Source organism: Amphiprion ocellaris, chromosome 17, assembly GCF_022539595.1.
Source record: "Amphiprion ocellaris isolate individual 3 ecotype Okinawa chromosome 17, ASM2253959v1, whole genome shotgun sequence".
NCBI lineage: Eukaryota > Metazoa > Chordata > Actinopteri > Pomacentridae > Amphiprion > Amphiprion ocellaris.
Window position 1 is genome coordinate 28645818 of NC_072782.1, and position 26214 is coordinate 28672031.

General features: G+C 38.8%; 1 protein-coding gene across 1 annotated transcript in view; it reads left to right on the forward strand.

Moving 5' to 3' along the window:
* Positions 1–26214, forward strand: part of npr2 (natriuretic peptide receptor 2) — an 84856-nt gene that overhangs the window by 39102 nt on the left and 19540 nt on the right. Inside the window, exons 8-15 of the mRNA XM_023289615.3 lie at positions 5008–5128; positions 6351–6425; positions 7337–7414; positions 11768–11872; positions 14528–14599; positions 15341–15500; positions 15592–15747; positions 20036–20204. Coding sequence (XP_023145383.1) covers positions 5008–5128; positions 6351–6425; positions 7337–7414; positions 11768–11872; positions 14528–14599; positions 15341–15500; positions 15592–15747; positions 20036–20204 — 936 coding nt within the window. The remainder of the gene's footprint in view (positions 1–5007; positions 5129–6350; positions 6426–7336; positions 7415–11767; positions 11873–14527; positions 14600–15340; positions 15501–15591; positions 15748–20035; positions 20205–26214) is intronic.

The following is a 26214-nucleotide window of genomic DNA, read 5'->3' on the forward strand; positions in this document are numbered from 1 at the left end:
CTCTTCTGCCAGCATTAAATTTGGTGAATACGCAATTTAATAAAAGGAGACCTGTGTACTGAATCATCTGCTTCTTTGTATTGCTTTGACGAAAAACATCTGCACTTCAATAAAAGCCATTTAAACAAGTCATTATTCCTTAAATTTAGCCTCTAAGCATATTTTTTTCTCTTGAAAACAAAAAGATTAGCGAGTAACTGAAGGAAGACAGGAGTAAGCAACACAGATTTGCTCTCAAAGGAATGTATTAGGACTTGCTGGGACAAAGTCGTTTCTCCAGCATACATTGTCACAATAAAGTGATTTTACATTTCATGCAGTGATTGTTAAATTTTGTCCCACAGCGCTTTACGCATCTGGACGGCGGTGCGTTTTGGTTGACTTTGGAGTGCGAGGGGATGTTGAGCAGAGCGGCAGTGGCTCTGTTGTTTTAATGGAGGGGTTTGGTCCAGCTGAGGTATTCACAAATGGGACTTATGAAACAATAGACCCAGTGTGGAGCTCCACACTTTGCCCCTCTGCCTGCCAGAGGTCTCTAAACGAGGCTCTTTAAATAGAAAAGTACCTTCTTTTTTTTCTTCTGCTGCTGGTGGTAGATGGGGCTGGAGGGCACCGGTGGTTTAATGGTGTTTCCTGCACTCAAAATGATCACGACTCGGAGTTTCTACAAACACAAACAAGATTCTCCTTTAAGTTTCTGGACAACACAGTTTGTCCTGGTGGAAAAGCAGCACAAGTATAAAAAACTAGACCCTTTTGGGGCCAGCTAGGACGGTTTCAGGGGGGGAGAAGGCTGGTGATATGCAAACGCTGCAATAATTTCCTGCAGCCATCTGGAAGTGTTTTACACCTTTTAGATTGGCTTGGAATGTGTGGGCTCTGCTCATTTTTCATTTCCAAGTGCTTCAAACTGAAAATGAATCTGCTACCACCCTTCTAAAAGAAGAAGAAAAAAAAAAGCAAACAAAAACAGGCTCTAATAACTCTTTTTTTAAAAAAACTGTGTGAGTTTTATTTTCCTATGTGTTTTTGCTGCAAATTATTGAGTGTCAAGAAACAGCAGCTCCTGTGAGATTTGTTCCAGATGTGTTGAGATGCGCTGGAATGCTTCTTCCTTTCCGTGCCGTCAGGTCAAAAATATCACTCAGAATATGTCGAAAAATGATCAGATTAATTGCCCCGGATCAGCTGTGCAGATATTTGGTAGTTGTTGGCCATTTTGGAACAGTTTCTATCCATATCTGCTTTAATCCATCAACCCATCTGCACCATAAAGTATCTGAATGAATGATGGATCTAAGTGTATTATCTGGACGACACCAGAGTTATCAGTGAAAATAATTTTATTCAACAATCTGGTGACGAAATATACTAAACCCAACATAACCAAACTCTAATTTAACTTGAACCTCATCTTTACCTCCAGATAGTGTCGTAAATGAGTTTATTTGATGTACGGTGGACCTTCTTAGCACTCATTTATGGTATAATTGCACCCTTCCCCTCATTTTACCGTCAGACTTAAATCTGTAGTGTAGTTCTGCATAATTACCAGATAACAGTTAAGTTTTCCCTCCGTCTGTCCTTTTTCACCCTCATGTCCACACGTTCTCCTTTTATTCCCTTAATTTTTCATTCTTTCGCCAGTTAAATAGCATTTAAACTTCAGTAACGTCCGGTTTTGTTGGTGGAAGTAGCACCAGGTCATCAAACCCTGGTTGAGATTAGCATCTTGATGGACAGTTTCATCATTTAATACAACTAGGAATTATTCAAACCAATCTAAAGGATCAGTATTGGGGGAGATCAGTCACTGTTGGAGCAACCTACTGCTACTAACATTAGCACGTTTCAATGTATCTTTGCCATTTTATGTACCTGTTTCAAACATGTAATCAAAGGGTTGTATTTTAACTCAAACCACGACATTTTTCCTAAACCTGATTAAATTTAACCAAGTTTCTAACATGTAAAAGTACTGAACAAACTATGGTATTTTCCGAAACTTAACCACATAGTTTTTGTGCCTCAACCGAACCAGAAAGCAAGTGAAAACACCCAGTAATTTTTAAGAAAAAAACTAAATCTAACTCTGAGACTAATGGTCTTTAGTTCACCACAGGACGCAAACATTGGTTCATGCACCCAACCAATGGTATATCATAAGGCGGACTTCGTCGCTTTTTTAAACTGTGCCTTTGCCTCCACATCACGTCACAGTTTATTTTATTGTATTTAAAACCAAACTTATGTTCCCTATGCATCTTCTCTGAGTACGCACTTTAGTTGTATCAGCATGTAACTTTGTGGAGACTGGGTTGGCAAAGAACAGGTACTGGACTTGTCTTTTGGTTCTTGAAGATGTTTTACCTTCATCCAAGAGGTTTCTTCTGTTTGGAACTCAATTGACCTTCGGTTCAGGAATAAAGAAACCTCTTGAATGAAGGTGAAATGTCTTTAAGAACCCAAAAGAGACGCCGAGGTGCATTCTATAGAAGTTCTCGGGATTGCCAAGACCTAGATTACTAAGAGTGTACGTACACATAAATGGTTGGAGTTGGGGATAGGTTTAGGCTAACAAAAGAGAAAGCACCACCAAAAACAGGCCATATCTGCTAATTAATGTCAGTTGTTCAACTAATTGGACATCAGGCCAAAGTGAAACTTGTCTGTTGTCTTGTTAAAGTGACTTCTCTTTGGGAGATTGTGTCATTGTAGTTTCAAGAGTCATTCTTTCCAGTTAAACTTCCATTTACATGTTGTCAATAACTGAGGCTTAAAGTCTACTATTTTTGCACCAGGATCTTCAGTATTTGGATCATGTCATTTGCAAAAAATCAGTGTGTCAGTTAAGTAGGTTGCAGCAGTAATTTGTGTCAGATCGATCTTCAAGCATCATTTAAACAAATAGAAGCACTGGTGTTAGCACCGTAATGGCTGATACCCATTACTTAAGGACATCATATATTGCATATTTATATTATATTAATACGTATGTGTTAAAATTGTGCTAGTAGCTTTCAGTTTGTTAGGCGTTTATTAGCTGTCCAGTGAGTTTATCTTCTTCACCAAACATGCCTGTTACATTTTTTTTTCTATTTGGCTGAGTTTTCATTTCAGTAATTAAATCTGTCCATGCTGAGAGCCAGGATGTTTTGCCAAATTCTTATTTTTACACTCAAAAGGCAGGACGCTGCTTCCCATGCTTAGTCAGAATAAAACCGCTTCATATTAGTGGCTAATGATTTAGTGGCGTTCGGCAGCTAATGCAGTCTAAATGATTATCACTAGACATCCTGTTCAGACCATTCACTCCATTATTTTAACATCACCCAGGTGAGCAACATAATCGCTAATCACTCCACCACTAATGCTTTTTCACTATAAAACGTCACACTGAGTTTCTGTTTAATTTGCGGTTCACTGTGTTAAGCTTTCCATCGTTTGACAGTTAGTTTCTACTGTTTTTTTTTCTGTTTTCAGTGCCGAAGTCATGATTTCTAAGGCTGTTTTTTGGTGCTAGTTATGTAATACTTGAGGCAACGATGCCAAGATGACAAATAATGACTTAATTTGACCACTTCTTCAGGGCAAAATCAACTCTTAGTAACTGTAATCCATAACAACAGTAAACATGTAAACATGATGCTTTGTGTGTTACTTGATCATACAGCAGTTTACAGCTGCATGTTGTGTGGTTTGAAGCCCAGAATGAGGACAACAGCAGCGTTTATACAAAACTCTGCAACTCTGCATTTGCATCATGATCAAAATAAGGTGTTAACACCATCAGACTTCCTCCCTTCTATGCAACAAATCTAAATCTGGTTGGAGTTTCTAGGGGGTAAATTATTGACCAGATTCATAGTCAGCTGATTTCATACCTTTTGACTCAAATGTTGTTCCCATTACATAAAGTTCCAGTAGATCTGAAGCGCTGTGTGATGGTTTCAGCCATCCATCTTGGCAGTACCTGACTCCCGCTAACTCCTGGTTAATCTGAAAATGAGCAAATTCGTGGAGTGTGAGTGGAGCTGAAGTGGGTGATGGCATCCAATTGCCACTTAAAGCAGCATTGTCTTTAATTAAGTATAATTTTAAGCCACAATTTAAACAAGTTAGTTATATAATTATTTAGTCCCTGTACAGTTGCCATGAAAGGGGAAATTAGCGATAGAGACCAAAACTGTTCTTGTACCACTCTGTAAACGTTTATTTCTGCTATAAAGTTGGACATTTTAACTTGATGACTGACTCACTTTTGGAGCCAGTCTCTAGTGGCCATTTGAGGAACTGTAGTTTTTGGGTGCTACTTGGTTGTTACTATGTTTTATAATCACATATTTGTTTGAAAGAAAGAGTCCTTTGTTGAGGGCAGTAAAGATACTCCTAAAAGAGTAGTTTTCCACTTTAAGAAACTGCCATAGGTAGAACATATGGGGCAGTAGAGTTAGCTTCTTATAAGAAAGCAAACACAAGTGTACATGCATCATCACACATGCATAACTACATGCAAACACTGGATGTGAAGCCAACTGTAATCAGTACCTCAAGAACTACCACAAGGAAAGTGATGATGTAACACACTACATTTGTTATTTTGTATTAGTGAAGTGAGCAATGATATGTGTGTATGTAGACAAAATTCCTGATGTCTCAAAAGTCAATAGAGGCCATACAACACTCCATTATTGGACCTGCCATTGTGATTTTAGAAGAAAACAAAGAAAAAACTGTGAAAAAGAAGAAACCCTGTGCATCATCTGCAGGTGATTCAGAGAAGAGCACACATCTAAATTCCTCAAAATAAAACCACAAGTGGACGGCCCGACTTGCCTCTCAAGTATTTTTATTCATTTCTTTGCTGCTTTGTGGTAAAAACATCAGCTCACGACCTCTGTAATGACCGCAACGCTCGGTCCACTTTGTGTGCGATAGTTCTGCTGCTCTTTGTGCTGCCGTGTCCTTGTTGACTTCACCACCTGGTTTTGGGGGTTTTTTTTGCAGGAAACTGAAGCTGGAGAAAGAGTTGGCCGGAATGCTGTGGAGGATTCGGTGGGAGGACCTTCAGTTCGAGAGCCCCAATAAATACCACAAACGAGCTGGCAGTCGACTAACCCTCTCGCAGGTAGAAGATCTCGAACAATGCTGCTGCAGGTTTATGTACTTTTACTGCGGCCAAAGACAGAAAAATTAATGCTAAACGTGCAGGTGAGGCAACGCCCACATGATCTCATATTAAAGCTGGCAGCCGTGAACCTTTCTTCATAATGTCGAGCTTTATATCGCATTTTATTCCATCAGTGTTCCTGGCATGGAGTCCAACGTGTGATTAACAAGTTGTTCATCTGGCACTTTGCTTTGCTACATTTGCCAGTAGGAAAGACTCAACAGTGGGTGCACAGTTTTCATTCATACAGGACTTTATTTGTGTTATTATCAGTCTGGAGACATCCCTGCTGTAAAAACTGGACCCACCAGGAATCGAAAATGCTAATGTAACAAGTTCTGAGCTGTTTACACGCTGTGCTCTGTGTATTAAAATGCAGTTCGTGGTTTTTCTAAGAAAAGCTGCAGCTCCGAAAGGGTCCAAATCCTTTGTGAGTTTACACATTCCTGAAAGCTTTCCCGGCAGTTTATTGAAGGTGGCTGTTTTTCTTTACATTTTCTTCTTGCAGTGGCATATTAAATGATTGTTAAAATAAGCTCTCGCCTGGCCCAAATCCTCACGTACATAATACCTCATCACGTTCCTGGAGTATCAGGTTCTGTTGTCTAATGCATCTCCTCCTGGGTTGTGTTTCATCCCACACGTGCGAGCGTTCATGAAAAGCACATGCACACACCTTTTTCATTACTGTTTTTCGGTCCGGTTGCTGGGACAAAGTGTGTGTGTGTGTGTGTGTGTGTGTGTGTGTGTGTGTGTGTGTGTGTGTGTGTGTGTGTGTGTGTAAAACACAGCCATTTTCCAAAACCGATGTATTTTCCAGCCATGTGTTGCCAATATTTGCATTCTATACTAGTGTGTAGTCGACTGTGCTTGGCTGTCTGTGTGCAGCGCGCCCACTTGATTTTTTTTTTCACTCTGTGTGCACTGCAGACGTTCGCCCAAGGACTCGAGCTGGAAAACACTTTATTTTCTCAAATATAAGTAAAAACGGCAATTTCATGTTGTGCAGAGAAAATTTATTTTGGCGCCCGTTTAAGAATATACGCTGCAGCTGAGTGGAAGCAGCACAGTCTTATTCGAACACGGTTTAATCCTCTTTGCTCTAATCTACACAATCTGACTGACATTTTTTCTTCTCACTACTTCTTTCTTTCTTTTTTTTTTCTCTCCACCTTCTCAGAGAGGCTCCAGCTACGGCTCCTTGATAACTGCCCATGGAAAATATCAGCTATTTGCAAAAACGGGCTATTTTAAGGTAAGGCTTAGCGAGTTCTGACATTTTCAACTCCTGCGCACTCCTTCCCCACCCACACATGTGCAACACTCGCCGAGAGAAAGCCGGAGAGCTGGAGAGCAGAGAGAAAGAGAAGAGTGTGGGCGAATTTAGGTAGTTGGTTTTAATGCGAGCTGCAGAATGCGTCAATTTTCTTCTTTTTTTTTTTTTCCTTTCTCCGTTTCTACACTCCCCGCCTCGCAGTCTGGACATGGCCATCAACTTGTTGCTGCTGTTAATTTATCCGTTTAAGATGGAGGAGGTGTGAGGAAATGTGACAAAAACTAGGTTTGCTGAATAATGAGATGGCAGGCTTTGCTTTTTTATAGCTGAATGATGAAGGTTTTTTTTTTTTTAATATAAAATGCTGATGTCATGGTGGACTATCAGAGGCTCAAATTCAATATAGGAGGTGATTAAATCTGATAAGAAAACACAAACAGATACAAATAAATGCTGAAAAGCAGCGTTTTTATTCTGCAAAAAAGGCCAAAAAAAGGTCCCTGCTTCCAAACACACAGCCACCATCAGCTCCTTGTAGAGTGTTTCATATTGAATAAGAGTTAAAACACCCACATGGCCTTGTTTCTTAGCTGCTACGACAGTATCTTTCTCCAGTCTGTCACATTTGCGGCTCTGAGGAATTCACCCTGCTTCCTCCGTTTACCGATCGTCACGTAGCAAACAACAACAGTTCTTCTTCTTCTTCAGCAGACGACTGAAATAGGCCCCAAATGTACCTGTAGGCCGCTGTTCTGATGCTCAATGATTCAATTTCACCTTTTTTTGGTTTGCGTTTTTTATAGTCTGGTGTCGTTTTTACATCCAGAGGTTTGTTTTTCGTATAATAAAAAGTGATCTCAGTGTCATCTGTCCTCTGGTGTTGCTCGCAGGGAAACCTGGTCGCCATCAAGCACGTCAACAAGAAGAGGATAGAGCTGACGAGACAGGTTTTACTGGAGCTCAAGCATGTAAGTGTTTGTTCTATTCATCCTGTGGGACAATTGATTTGATTATTTTGTATTAATGGAGTCTGAGCAATGGTATTTATGGATGTAGACAAAATTCCTGATGTCTCAAAGGTCATTAGAGACCATAATAACACTCCATTATTAGACCTGTGATTGTGATTTTAAAAGAAAAAAGAAAAAACTGTGTCTTGTCTAATTATTGAGCACAGAATGAAAAAAAAATCATCTTCTGTCGGTCCAGAGAAGAGAACACATCGCTCTACTTTTAGGATCCTTTCATGGGTTTCTAATTGCTCTCTGAATAAAGTTCAAAATCCCATTAATCACTCATTAAACATTACAGTAACTGGATTGTGTTCGGGCAAAAGTTCTGACCTACTAAGCCTGTAAGTGTACGAGGGTGGCAGGATCTGAGCTGGAGTTTCTTTTTTTGTTTAAACTGGCTTTTAATGGAAAATTTCTATATTTCCTGGATTGTATTTTTATGTTATTTAATTTATTATTCCCATCTCATTTTATGTGTTTTTCCTGTTCGCTGTGTAATTTTATTCCTCCCTCATATTCTATGTTTAACCACTTTTCCACAGTTCTACAAATACAGCTATTATAAATGTTGTTAGTACCACCCATCTAGCATACTTGTACCAAAGAAACATCAATATGTAATAGACAGACAGCTACTCAATTTTCTTATTAAAGCTGGAGCAATCACCATTTTTATACTAACAACAGTGTAAATGGGTTGATTGTAGTGATAAACACAATTTTCATTCAGTTTCCCCTCAGTTTTCAAGAGCACTTCAGCGCCTTCCAGCTCACTGTTTGGGTTTGATGACCCTCCACTTAACTGTTTTCTGTCAGTTTTTCTCAGTAGCATTGTTTCTAACAACACCAGTGAGTTTAAAAACCCACCGTACGCTACCTGCACAGCTCAAAATGGAAGAAAGACAAAGATGGCAACTAGCTCACATTATCAGATGTGGTAAAGACCAAAATAGAGGTAGAATTAGAGGACGACCGATGAAGACCTCTGCTAAGAAGAATAATCCAGTCTTCTATGATATCCCAACTTTTCTTTGCAAAGTTTAGCTACATTTTTTGGTTACTACAGCGCCTTCTTGTGGTTAAATGCCCCAAAATTGCTTGTGTCCATGTATTGAGTGCATTCCGAAACCTGCACTACCATACTATAAAGTACGCCAGACAAAAGATTCAGTCTGTTCCATTACATAGTTTGTCAAATGGGAAAGATACCAGGAAGTCCTACTAAATCCAGCTGCATTTTGAATCATGCAAGCTAGCATGCTAACCTGGCCATTCCGACCCACAATCCTTTGTGCAATGGAAGATACGTCTGCATAGAGCACACAGACAGAACTATGGATATATGAACAACACAAAGCTTAAGGTGCAATATTATGGTGAAGTAGTATGCCCAGATTGTACACATACTGCATGGAACAGTGAATACTTTGTGAGGGCAGCTGTAGTACTTTTTCCAACACAGTGCAAGTTTGGTTTTGATGTATTAAAGTGTTGTTGAGTATGTTTAGCTGCTTTGCTAGCAGTCAGCTAGGATGGATGAACACTTTCAAAAAGATAATATCCATAGGATACATTTTGTGAGGCTTAGTTTGAAGGTCACTGGTTCCTACTTTGATGAACTTTGGACCAAATTTGCTGTGTGAATTTTTTAAAACCTTTTTCATAACTTGGTGGAAATTGAAGTCTTAAGATGCATTGAACTTTGTTGATCCAAGGACTCCAGAAGTACATAATTTGTGGAAATTGCACATTTGGTTCAAAAGTTATGTGCATGAATGCAACTCTAGCTAGCTGACGCTACAGTGCTCAAGGCTCAAGCACCAGAGTTTGTTCTCCCTCAACACTAATGTTCGTAAAAAACTGCACAAATGATTATTTTTGTGTAAACCTGCTGACAGATACACAAACAAACAAACAGTACTGCAAACATAACCTCCTTGTCATAGGTAATTAATGCTCATACAACTGTAAGGGTTGGCTGACTGGTTCCCTGTCAACTTAAAATAGAATATGTCAATGTTTTCATCTTGTTTGTCTTGCTCCAAGTGGCAAAAAAGGGCAGGTTTAGGAAACACAATGACATAATACAAGTTGGTTTGTCAGTAGAACATATTGGTGTGTTCTATATTCTGCACCTCAGAGGATGAACTCTGATGGTTATTGCTCTGTTGATGCCACAGTATGGTTGAAATTTCTATCAAAAATATCAACATTTAATAGAAACACTTCAGTGGAAGTACTTTTGTGAGCTTATCCATGCTGACAAGAGGATAAACTGTATCTAAAAACAGCACACATAGGTTTCCTGCCACCTAATTATGCTTAACTTTAAGGCTCATTGGGTGATCTATATAAAAATTCAACCTCTGTAAAGTTGTCATAAATGAGGAAATTAGCTATAGAAACCAAAACCGTTTTTATTCTAGGCTGTAAACATGATTATTTCTGCTGTAAAGTTGGATATTTTAATATGGAGGTCTACAGAGATTCGACTCACTATTGGATTCAACCTCTAGTGGCCACTTGAGCAACTGCAACTTTTGGTTTCCCCTTAGCATGAGTCTTTGTTTTCAAGAATCATAACTTTTCCTAGTTCTTTATTCCAGCTCCACTGCTATTGAGGATCTAAAAAAAAAAACCTAAAATGCATCTTTGTTCCATCAAACAATTTTGAATTTTGGGAGTATAGCAGTGATACAGACAGTAGATGTTGAACACAGTTTCACTTTTTAAATTCTTTTTCTCCCTAAATCCTTGTATTTGGCCATGAAATCTTTTTTGGTTGGGTTGTGCTGTTGTTTGAGTGCTTTCAGTGGCCTCTGTGTGAAGAGGGTGAAGAGGGCCATGTGCTTAGACCTTGTGGGAGAACTAAATAAAACAAAACAACCCTTCAGTTCAACAACTCGCATTATCCAATCACTTATTCACAAACATTCACTGATGTTCTAAAGCTACTATTGAAAGTCCTTCATAAACTCCAGAGAATATCATGAGAGGGGAATTATTGGATTTTTTTTCTGATTCTGTCAAACATTGAAATCGTTATTTTTGTTTGCAAGAACTGGCAGCTAGCTAATTATTAGCATGTTCACAGGGTGGCTGTGCAGGATGTAGCTTGAGTTCACATCCTTTTTAACACCACTGATGAAAAGGTCCCCTCGGCTGGGAAATATTTACGAGAGAGCGATAAGGAAGCCGGGGCGAGGAGGGGAAAAAAGTCTCACAATTCATGTGGTTTGGTGATGGAAACACGGTGGGGCACAGGGAAACCCGTAACTCGGAAATTACAGCGGCGGTCACAAAGATGGATGCTTCGTGGAGAGGCCGTTGGAACATCTCTGCTCGCTGTGTTTTTGTGCAGTCCGACGGAGGCTTCCTGGATGCCTCTGCGGCCTCTCGGTCAGTCGGCAGCCTCACAGGGGAGGGAGGCTGCTGTCTGAGCTGGCAGCCTCTCAGAAGCCCCGCGGGCCTGATCGGCTGTCAAACCTCAGCTCATGAAAAAGCCGACCAGATGGGGGGAAGAGACGGGGCTGCCAGTGGAAACTTAACCACTTGTCTTCCAGCTCTCCCCCGTCCTCCCTCCCCTCCTCAACCAGTGTGCAGCAGGGGAAATTATATAGGCCAAAGGGTAGGCTAACATCTCCCGAGCCATGAAACAGGAGCGGCTAACTCGCTGGTTTTGGTGTCAGAGCTGCTGTCAATCAGTGAAGACGTTGCTGAAATTTCAAACACCGTTTTTGAAGTGTTCGAGGACAACAATGTTTCCGTAAACGAAAATGACAGTTTTTTGTTTCTTCTTGGAGGCAATTAGCCAGAAAATGTTCCCTCTTAATCACTAAACCTCCACGTTTTCATTCTTTCTCACCTTCTCAGTGATATTTCATATGCTAACACCTCTGTGCTTCTACACATTATGCCTGTTTCGCTCTGATATTCCTGCTCGTCCATCCTCTCAACACCTTTTTTTCCCCCTTCATCCTTTGCACACTGGCTCATTCATAACCTCCAAGGGCAAATTTATGCACATGCACATGCTTCAACCGGGTGCCCTGAGCAGGAATGCGTCCCAACACGTAGAAAAAGACACAGTGCCAGCGAGCCGACTGCAAATAGACTATTTTGATGAACTGTTGGCAGTGTTATTCTCAAAACTCTGTATATAAATGAGCCGTCAGTGCTCTCCTCCCTCCCTCCCTCCCTCCCTCCCTCCCTCCGGCCCTCCGTCCTCTGTTTCCATGGGGTTTGGGAATGTGATGTTTGGAAAGAGTTGCACTCACAGTTGCAGCGTGTTTGTGTGGTTATTTTCAGATGAGAGACGTTCAGTTCAACCATCTGACCAGGTTCATCGGGGCCTGCATCGACCCTCCTAACACCTGCATCGTGACCGAGTACTGTCCCAGAGGCAGCCTGCAGGTAACACCCCAAATTAAAGTCATTTTCTTTACGACCTTATAAAAACTCTGCAACCTAAAGTCCCCTTACCGTAAAAAAAATGTGTTTTACCTCTTGTTACCCCACTTAAATGTTCTTTAGTTTGACTGTACGGACTCATGTTTGACACTAAAAGGCTGTTTTCACCTTCATCTGCTGCTGGAGGAAAGTTTGTGTGTTCACCTTAACTTCTGAGTTTATGTACAGGAGGCTTTTGTGGCAGCACAACTAGTTTGAAAGCCAATTATGATCCACAAGTGTGATGTGGAAACTTTAAACCACCAGCACTCCTACACTGAGAAAAGCTGTCAGTGAAGTAGGAAACATCTTGTTTTCGATGCTTAAACTTTTCAAATGACAAATGTTTGAATATTCATAGATTCTAGGTTTTTAAAAGAGTAAGAAGCAGCAGATGTCAGTAGCTGTGTTGCAGTAATGTACTTTCATCCTTATTTTAAGTGACGCATTGGGAAAAGTTAATGGAAATGGCAAAATTTACACTCACTTGAGGTGCGTTTTGACTTTTTTGAAAGAGTTTATTTGCATAAAAGAAGATGGAAACATCTTAAGGCTACATTGGAATAAGTTCAGATGTAGCGAACATTTAGCATCCACGATTAAATGGAGGTTTCAACCTATTTTGTTGTCTTTGGCTCCACACAACATGAAACATGTTCCATACCAACTGATATGATGTGAATAATTAATCATGTCTGAAGACAAAGTTTTGTTTGTTTCCTGTTCATTTTTAAAGGCATTTAGCATATGAGGTTTGTTTCTGACTTCTTCTACTTTTTTAAATTACAACCATTCATAAGAATGTAGCTTATAGTGTCACCTACTGGCAACAGTATACATTTCATTTGCTCCAAAACAGTTACTAGAATCGATAATTATGTGATTTTTTTTATGCCTTTTTAGATGTGTGTTTCAAACTGACTTGACAATTACACAGCTACTGAAGTGCTTTTATGCTATTTGAAAAGAGTCTGGAAAGGATATTTCAGATTGTAAAAGTAACATTTGACAATTAAATTACTATTTCATCATTGTAGGGCGACCAGAAAGTCTTCAGAGTTGTAATTTTGCCAGGACTGTAAAATTATCTGCACTGATCGTTTAACAGACGTAGAATTTCTCAAGAATTTTTTTGATTCTCCTAGTCAAATAGCAGAAAATTAAAGAAACAGTATTTGATTCCTGCTGAGAGTTTGACGAGAGGAATGATGCCACTTTCATTTCTGTGCATTAAGTCAGAAGTTGTGAGCTTAATATAATAAAATGAACGAGGAAAGAACTGGCCTACTATTGTCTGAAAGTTCAAACATCTGCTTCCCAGCACCTCTAAAGCTCACAAATTAACATGTCTGCAAAAGAAAAACACAGAAATATAAAAATGCAGCGCAGTGATTTCCTAGAGACTACACTGGTTGCCAGGCAACCACAGATGATGACTCCAGAAAGCCAGTGCATCAGGCTACAGGTCACAAATTGAAGAATTGATTATGGAAATGACCGACAAATTACGTTAAATATTTATTTTACAAAACCAAATCCACAAAACTGTTTTTCAGTTCCTTTTTTTTTTATGTCATTGAAGGCACCACATAGACTACCGTTCAAAAGTTTGGGGTCACTTAGAAATGTTCTAATTTTTGAAAGAAAAGCATTTTTTTCCCGTGAAGATAACATTAAATGAATCATAAATCCAGTCTAGACATTGTTAATGTGGTAAATGACTATTCTAGCTGGAAACAGCTGATTTTTAATGGAGTATCTCCATAGAGGTACAGAGGAACATTTCCAGCAACCATCACTCCTGTGTTCTAATGCTACATTGTGTTAGCTGATGGTGTTGAAAGGCTAATTGATGATTAGAAAACCCTTGTGTAATTATGTTAGCACATGGATAAAAGTATGAGTTTTCAAAGAAAACATGAAATTGTCTGGGTGACCCCAAACTTTTGAACGGTAGTGTATCTGCTAACAAACAACAGATGAAACATTAGTCAGATGATGGACTTTTTGTTTTGCACCCTGAGAGTAAACAGTGTTAGCTTGGACAGTCTGTTCCTGGCAGTGTTTGTGCTAAACTCTGCCCACCAACCAACTGAAACCACCTTATTTAGCCTGCAGTGAGATTACAATACGTGGACTTTGCCAGCCTTTGAAGTTTGACATATTTTTGTCTTAAATTTACTATTTGTCTGTTTTAAAATTCCAGTACGCGGTGCTTCAAGTGAACTTGCTCTTGGCCTGCACCCGTGACATGCCAGCAGCTTCCTAAAATGGATGAGCTGGGAAACGATGGAAAACTCAGAGTTGATCAATCACACTTGTAGAAACAGATTTCTGCATCAAAGACAGATCGCTGCAACTTAGAAAACGTGGGTGGATGTCAAAGTTGGACCCAGACTCCAGCTGCAGGCCCTTCTGAGTTATTCATTAACATCCTGCAGCGCCACATGCATGACCCTGAGACTAAAAAAAAACTTTATCTGGCCTTTAGGTGGTTCTGTGTTTAGTCATAGATAAATGTTGAGGCTTTCTTGACTGCTGAGAAGTTTAAAAGATGTTGTGCAAACTTTATTTTTACTTGTCACTAATACTTTTTCGATTTCATTCGTGTTTTCCTAGGACATTTTGGAGAATGAGAGCATCAACCTGGACTGGATGTTCCGCTACTCGCTGATCAATGACATAGTGAAGGTACATAACCGACTGAAAAACACTGTAAACAAAAACCAGAAGTCAAAGGCCGGACAGAAGCATTGATTTATATGCTTTCGCATAGATGTTGCCAAAAAAGGTCACTTTTCAGTGTTAAATACGAGGCTTTGTGTGCCTCAGAGATGCACACAAAAATGTTTGGGTTGCCATGGTTTCACATAGACAGTTATTGAGAGTTAAGAGTCAGTGAAGCCCAAAAAAATGTATTTTTGGCTCAGCGCAGTGCATAAAACTACAGTAAACATGGGCATCATACAATGCAAAATAGGACAGAAACATAATCATAAAGTTTGCTAAAAATTTCCTTCAGCTTAATCAAAACTAATCACGGGCGTAATTCAGAAGACTCTTTTTAATCCGACCCAACAAAGAGGCTTTTTATGAGCAGATCCTGGATGGATGTTGAACTACATGCCTGACGAAGCGTTTCGGCTAAATTGCTCCACACAGATAGCAGCGTTTTGCACCGCTGGAGCTTTGAGGGACGTTTGACTCACCATTTCCACAAAATATTGAACATGAGTACATTCATTCCCAAAGGAATTAACAGTAATTTCACAGAAATTCCCCCGTGACGGCGCTCGTCCTTGAAACACGGCCTCTTTTCAAGACTTCAACTTGTCATTGCTCCCATATGTGTGGATTTTTAGTGCTTTGGTGTTGCTGTAAAGAAAAATAAGAAGTGAAAACACCCTTTAATGTTCGACTTGTCTGCACCAGGGGATGAACTATCTGCACAACAGCTACTTCGGCTGCCATGGAAATCTGAAGTCATCTAATTGCGTGGTGGACAGTCGGTTTGTTTTGAAAATCACGGATTATGGCTTGGCCAGCTTCCGTTCGTCCTGTGAAAACGACGACTCGCACGCACTCTATGCAAGTAAGTCATTCACATTAAAAAAAATAAAAGCACCGACTAATGTTGCGTTTTCAGACGTTCTCTGAGTGTCGGTTTCTTCTGTTTGGTTCAGAGAAGCTGTGGACGGCTCCAGAGCTGCTCATATATGACCGCCACCCTCCTCAGGGCACCCAGAAGGGTGACGTGTACAGTTTTGGCATCATCCTGCAGGAAATAGGTCTGAGGAATGGACCTTTCTACGTGGAAGGGATGGACCTCAGCCCCAAAGGTAAACACAAGTGTCTTTTATAGGCCTCGAGGAAGCCAGTTGACCTCTGTGGCGTCAAATGACCGGAATCCTCTAAACCAGCAAACACACAGCAAACTTAAACACAAAGGGAAATCAGAGTGATAAACGCACACAAATTCTGTCACTAATTCACAAACAGAAACCACATTTTTAAGCTTAGTTTGCTTTGGTTCATGCGCTAACATTTGAAAATGGACATCGGGAAGGTCAGACCGCTGAAAAGCCTCGGCAGACACAAACGGAGAACACGTGTTGGCCAGATGTCAGGGCAGGTAGAGTCCCAAAAACCAACAATCTCACTTGAAAACCACTCCAAATGAAGACACAATCCAGCAATGAAAGCAGCATGTCGTGTGTTTTACGCCTGGAAGCAGCTTGACCTCTTTCTGAATGTTAGTTTAAGATGCGGCAGGCGTTTTCTTCCACCCTCTACGTCTATATAATCCATTTTAATGCATGCAAGACATGCCATTTATTTCAAGCTGATTCCCTGCTGTGATCTACCGTAGCAACACAACTGAGGAATATTAATTACAAAGTTCAAAAAGAGCTGGAATGAGTATTCAGAGTGAGATAGATCAGTGGATATTCTCTTTAATTGACTTTCACTTTAATTTACAGCAACAACAAAGCAATGACAAACACACACACAAAAATAATGGTATTAAAGAGGTTGTAACTTTGATATCTTCCTGTTTGTTGTGTTCACTCAGACTCCGATTAGCTTTGGTTCATCTTTAGAATTAACCGCAGAACAGAAATGAAAGCAGGAATGTGTGCATGACGAGAATAAACAGAAGGAACAACTACTGTGACCGTGAACAAGTGTTGTTTTCAGGCAGTTGAGAAAAAATGTAAACCCGTCCTTGGATTGAACAAAAACAGTAAAAAAAAAAAAAAAAAAAAAACAAACAAAAAAAAAAAAGCAGAATATTGGACAACTGTGTGAAGTCACGAAGGCTGCAATTTACAATTATTAATTCATTTATTGTTCATTCATCGCTTATTATTTTCTTAATTAACCAATTAGCTGTTTGGTTTATAAAATGTTAGAAAAAGGTTGATCAGTGGTTTCTGAAAGCCCCAAATTATATCTTCTAATGTCTTGTTTTATCAACAACCAAAAGGTATTCAATTTTACTCTCATAAAAGGGCAAAAAAAAAAGAGAAATAATTAAAACTTGAGAAGCTGAAATCAGAGAATTTTGACGTTTTTGCTCAAATTGGTGAATTAAAATGCTTGGTGATTAATTTAACATTGACTTCTAATCAATTATTTGTTGTATTTAAGTCAGTTTACACCATTTTGCTGTTAAGTACAATTCTGGGGTACTTGTACATAATTATTTTCATTTTCTGCCACTTTATACGTCTATTCTACTACATTTTACTCGACTACATTTCATTGATACTTTCATTTAATGGTTTGTTTAGACTGGATTTCTGATTCATTTAATGTTGTCGTCACTGAATAAAAATGTTTTTTTCTTTTTTTAGGACCTTCCTAAATGACCCCAAACTTTTGAATGATAGTGTATGTTCAGGATTAAAAACACAAAATATGATCAACAGGTAAATGATATTATTACTGTTAGGGAAAAAACTACCATGCAGATAAATAAAGTCATTAAATTGAGCTTCACTTTAACCATAAAAGTAAGAAACACATTCATGCATTAATAATTATTACTGAAATGAGCTATTTTGCATTATTAGTCCTTTAAATTTTGGCTTTTTAGGCATATTTAGATATTAATACTTTTGTACTTTCACCCAAGAAAGAATTTAAATGCAGGACTTTACTTCTAACAGAGTATTTGTACTGTGTGGTGTTGTTTAATTCTTCCCCCTCTTACATTGGCCATCTGAAACCTTTCATTCCTTTGTGTGAAAATGATATATTAGTGCTCCAGATTGGCAGGTTGAGCCTCGAAAGCATCAACAAAAAGAAAAAAATCAGACAGAAAGCGGTGTCTTTGGACATCATCCCTCCACACCGACCTCCTGCTTTGCAGTAGCGTTCTCCGATTGGAAAACTCCTCATTGTTATTCTGCTAAACGACCTAATCTCTGGCTCTCCGGCTTCTTGCACACATGTTGGCGATTGCGGTTTGAACCCGTTGCTTCACCGGAATCCACTTTCGCCTCCTCAAGACGGCAGGAAAAACTTCTAAAGCGATTCAAGATCAGCTCCTGCACGTGCTAAAACTTTCCTGGGGTTCTTTCTCCATGCCGAGACTTTCATTAACCTTTTATTCACGGTCATGTTCGCACAAGTGGCCAGTGCTTATCCATTAACGGGCTGAGAGCACTGAGAGCTCCGCCTGGTTGAAAATAACTGTAGACTCTTCAAATTACTTTTTATGATGATGCTAATAACAGAAAGCGGAGGATGTGGAGGAACTGTTTTGGGCAGGATGTCTCTCACAGACTTTTAAATTGATAATGATTAATGGATACAAGAGGGGAAATCAGCGACAACAAGGAGTAGATGAGCGCTGCTGGATATATTAATGCTCATCCAGCAGAAATAGCACATTAACAGACAGAGCTATAAAAGAGCAGCAATGATACTGACAAAAGCAAAAGTTCACTGTGTCTTTGCCATCACCGAGCACAGCAGCTTCTGCACTTAGAGACGCAAAAAAAATCAGAAAGACGTATTGAATTCCCTGCAGAGGAGTTTTTAACAGGAAGATGAGTATCAGTATCATGTTATTAGTTAAATACAAGCTCGAAAAACTGTGTTTTGATGCGTGAACTAAAGGACAACACACAATAATAAAATGAGCTCCCGGAGACATGTTTCTATGTAATCAATTGTTGTACTGAAGTCCTGCATTAAAAATTTTACCCAAGCAGAAGTACCAAAGTATTAGTAACAAAATACAGGGGGTCCTCAAATTACGTCGGAGTTCCGTTCCTACTGATCAACATAAGTCGATTTTCGCCGCAAGTCGGAACTCCAGCGAAAATGTAAATAAAGTCGTTGCATGCATCACGATACTGATCAGTTCTTCAGAAAAGTCATGCTCCAAGCTTTTTATTATTTCTAATTTCACTTCCATGGAGATGTCTTTCCTTTTCTTCGAAGCGCTGCCATCAGAAGAGTCTGACTTGCGCTTGGGAGCCATAATGAAAGGAAAAAAGTTAGAGAAGTAACTAGAAAGCTACTTCGTAGAAAAATAATGCAACTCTGGACAGCAATAAATGCTGTGACATTGCAGAAGCTTATCAAAACGATGCCATGGCAAATATGTGTCGTTCTCAGAGCTAAAGGCAGTCCAATAAAATATTAGATTGTGCGACTTTTTTTGGATGGGCAGTGTATATCTGTGTTTTATCCTTATGAGGTGATATTGAGTCTTGCTTTTGCTGCTGTCAGAGCCGTTCACCGCCCATAATATGAATGAAATGGTTAAATAAAGTGTGTAATAGAGGCTGTGAGGACAAATTGATCAATAGAGTAACAGTGAAAAAAAAACAATACCTTCTGTGAGCAGCAATGAGAGATATCAGCTAGTATATTTCTTATTAATTATTACTGAAGCATCATTTACTGTTACTACTCATGTTCTCTTGAATATATTCTTAGAAAGGTCACTTCTGCCAAACACAGGACAAACGATCACTGTGGTCTTTTCATTAGCAGAAAGAAATGTCTTTACAGCGATGCATTTTTTAGATAAAAGCCTCGACCGGCCTAAAAAGGGCTTTGAGAGCACTTTGATATTTAGGGAAATTACTTTATTGGCTTTCTTCACCATATTTAGACGAGCCAGCAGCTGGAAACAAGAAGAAATAGCTTTGGCTCGGTCCCAAAGATAATCAAATGTGTGTACCAACATGGGTGGGGGGTCTATTTCTCAGGAAACGTGGGATAATATGTATAATATCTTCTCATCTTAGCATGGAAACAAATAAACCTATTTATACTCAAAAATGCTGAAGTATTCCTTTAAATAGCCATTTCAAGCTAATTAGAGGAAGTCCAAATCACCAAATTTGGAGATTTTGGGAGTTTATTAGTGCAAGTATTAGAATATAAAATGACAAAAAGTGACATTTTTGAACGTTTGAGTTGTCACATTAGACATTTCCTTTTTTTTTCATCCATTTTATGTGCATACATGTGACACTGGTGTTCAGCTGCACGTTGCACAGCATCTAGTCAGTCAGCATGAAATGTGACATTACTCTGATTATTATAATTTCCTGCTCATGCAGACACACGCAGCTGCTGAATCCTCCGTTCTCGGTTTTACAGAGATCGTACAGAAGGTGAGGAACGGTCAGAAGCCGTACTTTCGGCCGACGACCGACAACAGATGCCACTCGGAGGAGCTGACCATCCTGATGGAGGGCTGCTGGGCCGAGGATCCCGCCGAGAGGCCCGACTTCGGCCACATCAAGATCTACATGGCCAAACTCAACAAGTAGGAGGCACATTTCACTTCTGTTCAGAACCAAATCTGACAGTGTACCCAAATTATACACAAAAAAACTCAGTGGTTTGATGCTATTCTGTTGTAGTTTGGCTGGTAAATGTCACTAGGAGCTGGAAACCCTACTTGATTAATTCATGTTTTCCACACTTCCACCCTCTTTTCCGCTGCTGAGATAATTGGACAAATTGAAATCGACAGCAGCAGCTTTTCCCAGGCTATCAGTGTCTTCGCTGCCAAACCCAACAGTGTGTTGAGAAGCTCGTTTCCCTCCAACGGCCGTGATAGCTGATAAGTTTAAGAGATTCATAAAGACAAACAGGAAGAAGAATCATGTTCTCAAAATCACCAAGACAATTTCAGATAAAAGGCTGTTTGTAATTCCTGACAGGCGGCGAGTGTGTGTTTGTGTTAGAAATGGGAGTGTGTGAGAGATTCTGGTATTGTTCTCAATGATCCCATGAATCATTCATGAGCATATTTTGGTTCTGAGCGTTATGTCGACGCAGAAGGATAGGCATGCATGTTTTCCCTTGAGTGGGGCAGCTCTGTCAGAAACAATTACTGTAGGAAGCATCTCTGCTGAAGCAAAGTGACACTAAAGTGCACACACATGCAAAAAAAGAAATACACAATTTATAGCACATTTTTGGATTTAAAGTAAGGGTCTAGCGGAGTTGTTTCGGAAAGTGTACAACACCAGATCATCATTACTAAAGCTGATAATTCAAGACCAAGTACATCACAGCAGTCTTTCGTTTCAAATAACTTCTACAAATCTTAATTTTCTCTGGTCAGATGAAACTAAAATTGAGTTATTTGGCCACAGTGACCAGAAATACATTTGTAGGAGAGAAGGTAACTTTAACTCCAAGAACACCAAACCTACTATAAAGCATGGTGGTGGCAGTATCATGCTCTGGGCGGATCTGGTGCTTTACACAAAGTAAACTGAGTAATAAAGAAGGAGGATTACCTCCACATTATCCGGGAAAACCTAAAATTATCAGCCAGAAGGTTGGATCTTGGATGTTCCAACAAGACGATGACCAGAAACACACATCAGTGGTAAAGAAACTATTAAATCAGGCTTGAATTAAGGTTTTAGACTGGTCTCCCCAATGTCCTGACTTAAACCCATCAAGAAACTGTTGGCTGTGATGAAGAAACAAGATAGTGTCAGAAAGCCAACAAACTTAGTTGAACTGCACCAATTCTGTCACAACGAGGGTCAAAGGTACAACCAGAAGCTACCAAAAGAGCCTAACAAATGTGAAAATAGTCAAAGGACATTTAACCAAACATTAACATTGCTGTATGTACATTTTTGACCCACCAAATTCTGTCACATTTCCAGGAGACCTATACTAAATCTATGAAAATGCATGATTATACTTTTACTCACATGTTTCAGTGAGAGTTGTATAAACAACTCAGAGTCATAGGAGTCACTGGAAACTCTGGACTGCCATGAAATATGTGTTTTTTTTCAAGTGTGTGTAAACTTTTGCTCACAACTCTATAAAAACACAATATAGAAGTAATACACTCTTCATCAATTAGAAAAAAGTGCATCCTAAGTATGAGATGTGGATGCAGAAAGCATGTTGTTTCACTAATTGTTGTTCAGCCCCACAGAACTCTACTTAAAGCCCCTGAGGTATTTATCTGCAGCATAAAACTGATATTCATGACTTTAAAAAAGTGACTAAACTCCATTAATGTGCTACGTGGGTGTGGTTTGATCAGATTTGAGTGACCGAACAACCCGCTGAGTGTTATCAGACCCTCCGAAAATCACCGCTAAATTACTGGCAACAGCATTTGCAGTTTAATTTGAGTGTCTGAATTCTGAGTGTGTGCATTTATTCACTACATAGTCTCAATAAACACATTGAAGGGGTGAAATCAGGGTTCGGGAGATTAAGCTCTACGCCTGAGTGAAGGCAGTGTGCAGCCACCAGAGGTTGTAATGCTCCGCCTGCCAGCTGCAGTCGATCTTTCTTGTCTTGTAAGTTGTGGCATTGAGATCAAAACATGGGTCATGGTTCATTACCCTGAATGGCAGCTTGGAGCTTTCTGCTGCTACTACAGTCGTGTTGTGTGGGATCAGGTGAAGAAACTCTGATTTATCGAGAAGTGCTGATATTTTACCTCTTGATAACAACACAGACGCAATCAGGCTATGTTGAGCTTTAATTGTTCACCTCACAGTCACTAGGGTTTACGTTATTTAATTCCTGTTGTGAATCGGAGCGAGGGTGGGAACGTTTACGTCGTCTCGCTGCTGAATAGGAGACTATAGCTGCGTAATCAGTAGCCAAAGCAATCATGTCTTTCATTCAGCGCAATAGCGAGCGGCAATCACAGCAAACAGTGGGAGTGCAGTGAAAATGGCTTCACGAGATGTATGCTATTAAAAAAGAGAAAAAAGAAAAAATCAATGAGCTTTCCTTCCCTTTGTCTGAGTTTTTACTCAACATCTACAGCCTCTACTGGCAATGGAAATTTACAGGAGAATATCTCAATAGACCCAACATGTAGTTATATTTTTATGCTTTGTAATGTTGGTGGTTATGAGGAGAAATCTACGATCAGCTATGTAAGAGAACAGGTTGTCCATACAGGAATACAGCAATAATGAGTTTTTATGCTCATTTTGAAGTATCATCTTAGAAAAGGTTAAAAACGACCGCAAAATTCACAAAAAACAGCCTGAAATTCATACAAAAAAAAATATTTTCTAAGCTCAGTTTCAGTGTTTTTTGACTTTAAATAAAGAGTTTCAAAGACAAGTTCTGACATGGGCCAAAAATGTAAATAATGTACGCATCAAGAGTCTGTATTTTTATGAATACATACTGATAATTCTTCTTCTGTAGCATTAAACATTAAAATGATGCAATTTTTATGGTATGTAAATCAGCAAAAAAAACAAGCACTGTTTTAGAGACACAACTGATGTTTCTCTTTTTCATTAAATTACAAAATTATTTAGTCAAATCACAGGAAAAAGTATTAATTTAGACACTGAACTGTAAATATTGTCCATATCAAGAGCCTGTATTTTCACTAATAGTAATTCTTCTTTTTTTTTTTTTTACGGCATTTGACATTAAAATGACTATTTTTTTAGGTATGTAAATTAGCAAAAAAATAAATTAATTAAAATCATTATTTTAGACATTTGCATTTATTTGAAAGAAAACTTATATATAAAAGACTGAAAAATGACCAATCATTTTTTAAAGTGTAATTTTCCACATTATTCTTTTTCCTCGTTGTCTTCTCCTTTCATTAAATTACAAAATTATTGACTAAAATCACAAGGAAAAAAGTATTAATTTACACATTCTGTGTTGTTTTATTGTTTACCCCTTGCTGCTGTAACAACTTAATTTCCCTCCGGGGATTTGTAAAGTCATCTAAGCCTAAGTCTAAAAAAAAGAGGCCAAACTGTACATAATGTCCACAGGAAGAGTCTGCATTTCCTTAAATAGTAATCTTTTACAGTGTTTGGCGCTAAAACATCCACTGTTTTACAATATTTAAATAGTTAAATTACTTAAAAATATAATTATTTTAAAGACATTTACAGTTATTGGAAAGAAATATTATATATAAAAGACTGAAAATGGTAAATCATTTTTCAAACTGTTATTTTACTGATTTTCCTCTTTTTCATTAAATAATTAAATTTAGTAAAATCACAGAAAAGATGACTGAAGAAAAAGCCCAAACTGTAAATAATGTCTATGAGAGTCTGTGTTTTTACAACTAGTTATTCATTATGTGTGACCTTAAAACATACACTGCTTTACAATATTTAAATCATTTAAATTACTTAAAAATATTATTATTTTACAGATATTTGCTCTTATTTTTTTTTTACAATTTTTATATTCCATTTTTTTGTAATGTATTTTTCCAGCACCCTTGTTACATTTGAATCAGACGTCCCAGATTACTTTTTTTCTTTAATGGGTGTCTTGTTTTTGTTTCCTGCTCTTATTTTCATTTTTAGATAAAACTGCAGTGTTAGAAATAGTCAATAGAGTTAATATAGTTAATAGCTAAAAACGAAACTTATGTGAAACAGGAAGTGTTCTGTGTTGACGTCCTGTGTTTTGTCGACCCAGCCTCTACCCTGACCTCCTCCCTGCATGGTTTCAATCTTACTTATTAACTACATCAATTTACTTCCTTCCTATTACTCCTGTTTGAAATGTAAATTTGTAACAAAAGTTAACATCCAGAAGCTACAATCCTACAGATTCAGCAACTGCACAACAACCTACAAACATGCATGAACTGATTTGATGGAGTAGCTTTCTAAAAGCAGGTGTTGTGAAAGTGACCCCATGAACAGCTCTGTGTGGTTGGTGTATTTTTCCTCTCAGCTTGACCTCTCCTCTGTTAGCTCTGTAATTCAGCCCAGGATGGAGCCCGGTGATGTATAGCTTTCCATTTGGAGGAGCTTGAAGTAGAGAGCTCTCTATGATTGATAACCTCAGAAGCACTCAAGGATGCCTCTGACAGCTGGATGCTAAGTCCCTCGTCATGAGTACGAAGCCCTTCACCTCGGAGGCCTGTGCATTAATGCACTGTCTGCTGGTTATTTTCATTAGGTAAATGTATGTTGTTGACGTGGCGTGATGGATATGCTGTTATTTCTGGTGTGTGTATGAGCTTGAAGGGCGCGGTAACGAGGAGGGTGTTCGGCAGTAAACAGTTTGGTAAAACCCACACTGGGAGCTGACCTCTAACCGTAACATAAAGTTTCTCACACTGCAAGAAAATACGCTTTTTTAAAAATCTTTTATACTTTTCTGAGGAAAGAACTAATGTCAAGCACGTCAGACCACATATTGAAGGAAAATATAACTTCCTGAAGTGTGTTTGGCTTCTTTGTAAACAAAAAAGCACTCAGAGAGCAAAGATCCGCTAAGACTGCACAGTCCTTTGTGGAAATGTTTGAATTTTTAGTCTGCGTCTGGCTTCGGATGTGCATCAAAATACACAGTGACAGGCAAACATCCCAACTGGCTGACGGTGGACACGATTTTCTTGAACTGTGTAATTCTATCTGGGAAAATTAGAGCTTTCCACAAGTGAGTCAGACTGATGAGACGCGAGTTATTTAAATTTGTAAAGTAGCTGCAGCTTCGCATCTTGTTGAAATGGCATCAAATTTTCCAGGATCACTCGCTGTGCATGTGCCGTCTAAATTTGGCTGCAGTTGCTCAATGTGTTCAACATGTTGCAGCAATTATTTTTTTTTATTTTGAGTATGGCATTGATTTCAGGGGGAACTGGGAAAATACTGTTTGATTTTAGCTTGTTGGGTTGTGTTCAAAGCAGGTTTGAGCTTCAGAAGTGGTACAATAATCCAGTAATATTCCAAAATATTAATATGTTAATGCTAGTCTGTAGTTTAGTTTCACATTTTAATGTTGTGGTAACCTTCTGTTCACTAGAAGGCTTTCTAGGTTGAAAAAGCAACTAATTTATTGACAAATTTAATATCAAATTAAACCACTCTTTCCAGTAGAGTTACCCACTATTTCCTTCCTGGGAATTAGTTAATGGTTATGCTAAAATGTCCAAACTTTTAAAATATTGAATTTCTTTTGGATAAAAATTCTCTTCTCGTGGAAACTTTTAGATGTGGGCATTTCAGAAAGTAAACTACATTAAATTTAAGTATGTATTTCAGAACAAAGTGCATTTGTGTTTGGAACAATCTGAACAAGCGTCACGCAAACAGTCCCTGAGTTTAGAAATCCCTTTTAGAAAGCCTGAGGTTCACAGCATTTACATGAACACAGAAAGCAAGGAAACCAACTTTCAACTGGTCATATTTTACATAATCTAGTTTATAATTGTTTTAGAACATAATTATGAGTCCCTTCTGTGTTTACAGTCCATGAAAAATATGAGAACTGTTGTTCTTTTCTTCCACCATGGATTAAAAAGCATGACTCTGAATGAGCCAATCAGG